The 8319-nt window shown below is 66.4% G+C and overlaps 1 protein-coding gene across 1 annotated transcript in view; it reads right to left on the minus strand.

Annotated features, from left to right (window-relative positions):
• The window catches only part of CHLNCDRAFT_134377 (hypothetical protein), a gene marked incomplete at both ends in the record, with an annotated part of 5089 nt that extends 392 nt beyond the window's left edge, over positions 1–4697 (minus strand). Inside the window, 12 exons of the mRNA XM_005847393.1 lie at positions 249–356; positions 534–598; positions 807–869; positions 1065–1142; positions 1254–1307; positions 1497–1635; positions 1819–1902; positions 2078–3784; positions 3914–4041; positions 4159–4229; positions 4377–4432; positions 4589–4697. Coding sequence (XP_005847455.1) covers positions 249–356; positions 534–598; positions 807–869; positions 1065–1142; positions 1254–1307; positions 1497–1635; positions 1819–1902; positions 2078–3784; positions 3914–4041; positions 4159–4229; positions 4377–4432; positions 4589–4697 — 2662 coding nt within the window. The remainder of the gene's footprint in view (positions 1–248; positions 357–533; positions 599–806; positions 870–1064; positions 1143–1253; positions 1308–1496; positions 1636–1818; positions 1903–2077; positions 3785–3913; positions 4042–4158; positions 4230–4376; positions 4433–4588) is intronic.
• Between the last annotated feature and the right edge of the window lie 3622 nt (positions 4698–8319).

Here is an 8319-nt window from a genome sequence, read left to right on the forward strand (position 1 = left end):
AGCTTGAGGGCCCACTCCATCTCGTCCACGCCTGCAACTTGGAGGGAAGCGAGGGGCGCGCGCAGCCCAGCCAGCCTTTCAGTGGGCGCGTCAAGAGGAGCAGCCGCACGCTCCCTCCTTGAGAGCTCGCGCCTGCCGCGCCTCAGCAGCAGCCCCCAACCACAGCGGCTGCCCAGCCACCACGCCCTCCCTGCGTGACAGCAGGCCCCCCGCACATCAACCCCTACCCTACCCCTCCACCCACCCACCCTGCGGCCGCATGTCTTCGTTGACTAGCTCCGGGGCGCAGTACTGCATCGTACCCATGGTGCCCGGCGTGAGGCGCCGCAGGTTGGGCGGCCCCTCGCCGCTTGTGGCTGCGAGCAGGAAGGCAGGCGGGCGGTTGCGGGGGCGGGGCGGCGGGGGCGCAGACGGCCAGGCTGGCGCCGGGCACTGCGACTAGCTGGCGAGTGTCGGATGCCAGGACCGCTGCGCTGGACAGCCCGCCACCAAGCACAAGCATGCCACCACGCAGTGCAGCAGCGGCGCCCCACCTGCGATGCGGGCCATGCCAAAGTCTCCGATCTTCATCATCTGGCCGTGGCCCACAAAGATGTTGCTGCAGGCACGAGGGGGAAGGTGGGCAGGTGGAAAGGGGAGGGAGATGACAAGGCATTGCGCAAAGCAGGCAGTCCAAGGGAGGACGGGGTATCGTCGCAAGCGCATGCAGGCAGGCCAGGAGAGGGAGACCACAGGGCAGCCAAATGGCCGGGCCATGGCGCCAGGCAGGCAGAGGAGATGGGGCCGTCTCCGGCAGCTGCGCTCACGCTGGCTTCAGGTCTCGGTGCAGGATGTTGCGGGAATGGAGGTAGTGCATGCCGCGGGCGATGCTGCAGATGGGAGGAGGGGAGGCAGGCGGGGAGGATGCAGGGCGGCGCAGGCAAGATTGGGCGGAACAGGTGCAGGAGGCGGCACATTGCAGCAGACAGGCATGGCATGGAGTGGTGGAGGCGCCGAGCAGGAAAAAACGGGCACAGCCACAGCGAAAGGCAGAGCAAAGGACGCTGTTCAGGTGGTATGCTGACCTGCGCACGAGGGGCAGCAGCTTCTGCGGGTCCCAAGGGTTCTTGGCAGAGTGATGCAGCATCACATCCAGGGTGCCCCTGCAGAGAGGTGCGATAGGGTGTGGTTGGAAACAGGGAGCTGTGCAGGCTTGCGTGTTTGCAGACGGTCGGGAAGAGGCATGGTACCTGGCTGCAGGCAGTACCGCTCACCTAGGGCAGTACTCTAGCACCAGGAACATGCTGCCCTCGTGCTGGCACAGCCCCCTGCACATGGCACAAGCCAGCAACAGCGATGGCACTCGGCAGCAAGCACAGGCAGCAGCCGTGCATGCACCGCATACATCCCGGCTGCAACCCTGGCCGCTGGCGGGGCCCCTGATATCGGGCCACCTCCTTGCACTCGCCGCCACCCTGTGCTACCTCGCCACGTCACCCTGCCACCTCAGCGCCCACCTCAGCGCCACCACGTTGTCGTGGCTGCCCAGCTGCAGGTACATCTCCACCTCGTGCAGCGAGTCCTCCGCCCGCTCAAACTTCTTCACCGCTACGGGCGACTCCAGGAACCAGGCCGCATATACCGCGCCCTCCGCGCCTGCACACGGAAGCAGAGGGGAGGCCAGAGGACAGTCGGGTGCCCCGCTCCCGTCGCCCACAAACACGAACGACCGTGGGGGCACACAGCAGGCAGGCAGGCTCAGAGCTGCGCGGCCAAGACCGGCTTCTCGAGGGGCACAACACCTCGGAGCAGAAGCAAACACAAGCCAGACGCACGCACCTGCGCCCAGCAGCTTGCCAAAGCTGAGCTCCTCGTAATCGATGACATCCACAGCCGCTGCCAGCTGCCACAGGCCGCCGCCCACTGCAGGACAGAAAGCAGGCAGGCAGGATGGCCAGCCGGCGCAGCACTGGGGCATTGGATGGTTGCAGCGGCAGAGCACCCGACGTCGGATCTCGCCCAGCAACCCCCTGGTGCCCACCGCTCGGCGCCGCACGCAGCGCTGCGCGCCAGCACCAGCAGAGCACCAGCAGCGCACCTGTGGAGACGCCTTGGGAGTACGGCAGGGAGCCTGGCGTGAGGGAGGCGAGCCGTGCAGAGGCCGCCTGCTGCTGCTGGTAGGCCAGCTGCTCCAGCGGGGAGGCGGCATTGGGCGAGGCGGAGGAGATTGAGCGGCGCAGGGGCGGGTGCTGCAGCGGCGTGGCGCGTGGCGTGTGCCCCGACAGCCCGTCTGCCTGCCCCCGCGGCTGGGCCAGCGGCGGCGGCGAGGCGTGCGGTGGGATGGGGCTGCTGCCCACCGCCGCGGCCTGCATGGCCATGAGGTATTGTGCTGCCAGGTCGGAGTCTATTGTGCTCATGCCGCTGTTGGGCGCGTGGGATGCCTCCTGCTGCCACTTGAACGACCGTGGCGGCGGCCCCGCCGCGCCTCCCGCGGCCGCCGCCGCCGCCATCGCCGCCATGTATTGCGCCGCGACGTTGGCATCCCCGCCGCCGCCAGGCGCCTGCTGAGCCGCTGCTGCTGCCGCCGGCACGGCCCCTGCCCCTGCCGCCGCCGCCATTGCTGCCATGTATTGCGAGGCGACGTCTTCATCGCCGCCGCCTGCTGGCGCCTGCCGCCGCGCCTCAGACGGCGGCGCCGGGCCTGAGCCAACCGCTGCCGCCGCCCCTGCCCCTGCTGCCGCCGCCATTGCTGCCACGTACTGCGCTGCCAGGTCAGCATCATAGCCGTCAGAGGAAGGTGCCACGGCGGTGGACAGGGCAGCCGCGGCGGGCGTGGCAGGCTCCACCTCCTCCTCCTCCCGCAGCCGCTGCAGGCGGCGGGAGCCATACCCCTCGCTGCTGGTCCTGCGCGGGATGCTGCTATAGGCGCCAGAGCCAGCCCGCAGCAGCAGCTCCGAGTCGTCTGTCTGCACTCCTATGCTCACAGACCGCACCCCGCCGCTGCCCACGCGCCCTAACGCCAGCGCTGCGCCCGGCGACGCGGCCCGTGGTGAGTCCAGGGCTGCACCTGCCGCCGCCACCCCTGCTGCTGCTGTTGCTGCTGCGCCGGCTGCTGCTGCTGCCGCCGCCGGCGGCCGCTGCGGCCGCGGCACGCCGGGGTGCGCGGCGGCGGCGATGGATTGCAGGTACGCCGCCATGCGCTGCCGCTTCTGCATCTGCAGGCTGCGCTCCTGCTCGCGCTGCAGCCGCTGCCGCTCCGCGCCATCCGCCGCACCCTCCTGGTGCGTGCCACCCGGCGAGCGCTTGGGGCGCAGGGTGCCGCTGGCGGCGCGAGGCTCCACGCCCACCGCCGCCTCATCATCCCACTCATTGGTCCCTGCCTCCGACTCCCCGCCAGGCTCGCTGCGCCGCCGGGACGACTCCGGATTGGATTGCGACAGCGACAGCGAGGAGTGCTGGCCCCGGCTGGCGGCGCGCAGGCGGCGCCCCAGGTCGATCATGCGGGAACTCAGCTGGGCCAGCGCCCGCCTGCTGCGCGCGCTGCTGCCGGGGCTCATGGGCGCGTCGCCAGAGGCGCGGCGGGACGGCGACGCCACCGCCGCGGGGCTGCCCGTCATGAGCGATAGGGTGGCCATGCCCGGAAACCCCACCAGCTCGCGGCTGCTGGTGTTGCCCAGCAGCACCGGCCCGCTGCGCTGCCTGCCCGACTCATCCAGGGTTTCCGCAGGCGGCGGCGCATCGGGGGCCATCAGCATGAGCAGCAGGTGGGCCAGGGCGCGGCGCCACGAGTGGTACGTGGCCGCATCTGTGCCAGGGGCGGGTGGTCGGAGCAGGTCAGCAGCAGCAGCAAGGCGCCGAGCAGCCGATGGGCCATGGCCAGCCCCACAGGCTTCCCATCCACGTGTGCGCTGCCCTCATCCACCCAACATCCCACCTCCCAGGCCCAGGCCCAGCCCACCTCTGAACTTGAGCACCAGCTCGGCATCAAACGGGAAGGTCAGCGTGATGGTCAGCGCCACATCATCGCACGCCAGGTCATCAATGTAGTACAGCCGCACAAACCTGCGGTGCATGCGGTACAGACGGTACAAGTGAACGGGTGCGGGGCGGGGCCATGTTTGGAATGCTTGCAAAGCACGCCAGGCGGCCGCAGCAGGGTGCAGCAGCAGCGGAGCGCACTTGTTCCAGCCCCAACGCAGCGTGCTGCCGTCGTAGGACAGTTGGAAGAAGCGGACTTTGTTGGGGGTCCTCTGCATGGCAGGCAGGCAGGCGTGCGGCAGGTAAGCAGGGCCAGCCCATGCCATCAGTAAGTTGCTCTGCATCGCAGCCATTGCCCAGCCCAGCAGCCGAGAAGCAGAATGCTCAGCTCGGCTTGGCAGCTGCACCCTCTCTCTCACCGCCGTGGGCTTGCCAATCCAGGCACCCTCATGCATGCACGCCAGCAGCGGGTCGCCTGCAGCACAGCAGAGCAGGGCTGGAGCATCATGGCAGGCGCAGCTCAGACAGATGCCGGAAGGCGGCTGCCCTGATGCATGGCTCGCTCAGGGCCCGCAGGCAAAAGCAGTGCTGCGCCATGGACGCGCAGCTGCTTGGATGCTGTGGCAACAACGCTCGCCTGCCGCAGCCACGCTGGTGATCCCGCCGCCGCCCACCAGGGCGGTGGCAGCCGCCCTGTTGGTCTCCCCATACTTCCAGTCCCGGCAGAAGCGGTTGTACATCAGGTAGGCCGCGGCTAAGAAAGGCCTTCTTTGAAGGCGCTGGAGCTAGTGTCTAAACCCTCCGAGAGGGCACAGGTTCGATTCCTCCCATGTCGAAACTTTGTGAGGACAAACGCGGCATAGCTGACCGGCTCAGCGCCAATCCAAGCCAATTCCTTCGGGAACGCCTAATAGAATCGCCAAGGCTTCGGCACAGGCCTCCCCGGGACCCATTCACTACTAGTGGGGGGTACTGCACTTGGCGCGTCGGGCAGATCAAATAATGGTCTAAAGCTAGACGTTAAAACCGGGAAGTGAAGCTTGTGGAGGCTCTTCCCCACCTTTACCTTTACCTTTACATCAGCTGCGTGGTGACCCACACCCTGCACGCCGGCCCAGCAAGGAGCAGCCCCGTGCAAGATAAGATGCAAGATAGGAAGCAGCGGGAGGTGAGCAGGCACAGGTTGCTTGCAGGGGTACATAAACCAGCCTTGTCAAGAACAACAAGCCAGACAGAAGCAAGAGCGACAGCCTGAGCTGGTCAACAGATAGGGTGCAGCGGGGCAGGACTAGGGCTCACCCCAGGGTTGTACCCATGTAAACAACGGCGGCGACATGCAGCGAGATGGAGGCATTGGCCGAGTCGTTGCCGCTGCAGGGCAGGGCAGGACAGCGCACAGACAGCATGAGGGCACGCCCCGCTGGCGAGCACATGCAACTCATGCCAGCACAGGGACCGGGAAGCTGTGCAAGACCACACAAACATGCGGGGCAGATGATGTGCCGCTTGTTGCAGACACATCCAGAGCGGCACTCACTCGAGTTGATAGATGGCGATGGAGCCTATGGACTGGCCCAAGCAGCACATCATCGCCACATGGAACACCACCAGAAGCCTGAAGGCAGGCAGGCAGGGGGACATACGTGAGTCACACTGATTGCCCTGTTGCTCTCTGCAAGCAGAGGCTGCTGCAATGGTGTCAGGTGCCGCCACCCACCTCATGTTGTGGGGCCGCTGCTTTGTGTTAACCACCAGCAGCACCGCAAGCCACGTGGCGCCGGCGCCGATGAACAGCCCCGCCAGGCTGAGGGCCAGCAGGGAGGCCAGGATGTCGTCTCGCTTCTCGACAGACACATCAATGCCAAGGGTAACCAAGACCACCTGCACGGCAGAGGCCGGAGGTGGGTGGCAGGGAGTGAGGGCCAGCATTTCAGCACAGGCGCTGTGGTCATGCACAGCAGGGGCAGAGGCAGGGCATGCGGCAGCTGGGAGGCGCAGCCACTTGCCAGCAGCATGCTGTTGATTTTCAGCAGCGTGGCGTAGGAGTTGCGCAGGATGGCCAGCCGCATCCTGCAGGCCAGCCGGGAGGTGGGCGGGGAGGAAGCATGCACAGAGTCGCGAGCCTGTCACTGGCAGGGGCAGCTGAGCGCAGAATGGGTGCAGCCCTGGATGCGTGCAGTCCGCCAGGCGGCTGTGCTGGCACGTACTTGTCGGCGGCGCCCTTCTCGCGGAAGTCCACCCCCAGCTTGCTGTACAGCCGCCACCCAAACTCGCGGTACGCCAGGATGGCCACAATCTGCATGGGGATGGGGTGGGGCCGCAGCGGTAAGCTGTCCCGCAGCAGCTGTGTGGTGGCAAGCTGCGGCGGCCATGGTCCCAAATCCCCGCTCGGACTGCGCTGCCAGGGGCCCCACAAGGCAGCAGCCTCACAATGTAGATGGTCTGCACGATGAGCATGATGGTGCACCAGGTGATCTTGAAGGCCGCATGGCTGCTGCCCTCAAAGGCAAAGAAGATGACTCGGGCCACCACCAGCGTGTCTGCGATGGAGTGGCAGTGCGAAGATGCGGCGGTCGCCTCGGCGGCGCACACAGATTCAACAGACCCGCTCCACGTCTGATCCAGCTGGCCCGCTGGTAGAACTGCGCTGCCAGCCCGCATCGCCAATGGCAGCATATGGCCCTGTCGGTGCCAGCTCTGTGCCATGCCATGCATACACCGCCACCGCCACAACTGCCAGCCACCCACCGATGACGATACTGGAGGCCAGCTCCAGCGTGTTTTCGTATACAATGGCATCCGCGACCGTAATGATGACAAACACGGAAGAGATCTGCGGGGGAAGGGGGGCGCAGGGCGGCAGGCTGGAATCTGCTGGCAGGGCAGAATGGCAGATGGGCACGGTTCCAGCCCCGTCACCATTTGCGGCAGCGCTACCCGCGCGTGCTGCTGCCTGATGCCTGGGCGTCACTTGAGCTGCGCTAGCTGCATCGCTCTGTGCCGACCTGCACCGCTCACCAGGATGATCAGAGTGATGTGCAGCTCTTCGTCTGCTGTTGTGAGGGCCACCGCCACCGTGGCATAGCTCACAGACATAAAGAAGTTGACGACTGCAGATCAGTGGCAGGGGGGTAAGATGTCACGTAGGGAGACGCTGGCAAGCGGCACAGGGGGCTGGTATGCAGGTGCACAGGAAAGCAGAGCGGCAAGGTGGACGGCAGGGTGAACGCTGGCTGCTGGTGGGCCGCACCTGCAACGATCAGCGTTGCCTTGCAGGCGGTTGGCAGCTCCCACCACAGCCGTGCCGCACTATGCCACCACAGCTGCAGCCGGCCTTTGAACGTGGACGGCGGGGAAGGTGCTGCCGCTGCTGCCGCCGCCGCCGCGGCTGCTTTGCCAAAGCTTCCAGAGCCGCTAATCTGTGCTGCCAAGCTGCTGGTGCGCAGGTGCACCGCGGCAGCCGCTGGCCGGTCGGGGGGCGGCGAGCCGCCGCTGCCGCCATCGGCGGGCAGCCCGGGGCTGCCGGCACTGAGCTTGGCCTCCACATCATCCTTGCCATCCATTGGGGCGCGCGCAAGCTTTCAGGTTTCAACCCAAGAACTGGGTGCTTGTTCCTAGCCTCGAGAGAGTGCACTCACTGAACGGCCAGGCAGGTAGGCCTCCCGGTAAGGATGTGCCCCATGATGGGCATGATGGCCCCCCACCTGGAGGGTCATTGGGGACATCATCCTCAATCATGCATCATTCTCCCTCCCGTTTGTTCTGTTGGCATCCCAGCAACCGTAATATGCTTTCTAGGACATGAGCCACCACTTTAGGGTGAAGGTGGTTAGCAAGACCACGGCCCCCAGGCCTCTAGACGGGCCACAGCCAAAAAGATCCCGTGCAAGTAGACCAGGACAACAAGCTCCCTTCAATGTGCCAGGGCAGGCCAGGCGGCGGGGTGAGAGGGATGACAACGAGGATGAGCGAGCACCCAGCGGCTTCTTAGGCTGGGGCGACCGGCAAGGACGCAAACGTGATCACTGGGAGGCTCGGCTCGGAGCGGACGTGGATGCCTTCTTGGCCTCTCTGCCGGGCCGGGCGGCGCAGCAGCGGCAGGAGCGCCAGCAGCAGCTCCAGCAGCGGCAAGCCCAGCTGGCCAGCATGGAGCCGCTTCCTTGCCACTTAGCAGCAGAAAATGGCAGCTGCTGTGAGTTGCACAAGACGGGCAGCCAGGCAGCTGTGTTTTATGGGCCGCTCGGCGTGGTGGGCAGGCTCACGTTGCCGGTATGGGAGTGCAAGACGCATGGGCGCCCCAATATCACCGTGCACCCTCTCCAGATCAGCTGTGTGCCGACTGCGCCAGTCAATAACACCAAG

Source organism: Chlorella variabilis (genome assembly GCF_000147415.1).
Source record: "Chlorella variabilis unplaced genomic scaffold CHLNCscaffold_11, whole genome shotgun sequence".
Taxonomy (NCBI): domain Eukaryota; kingdom Viridiplantae; phylum Chlorophyta; class Trebouxiophyceae; order Chlorellales; family Chlorellaceae; genus Chlorella; species Chlorella variabilis.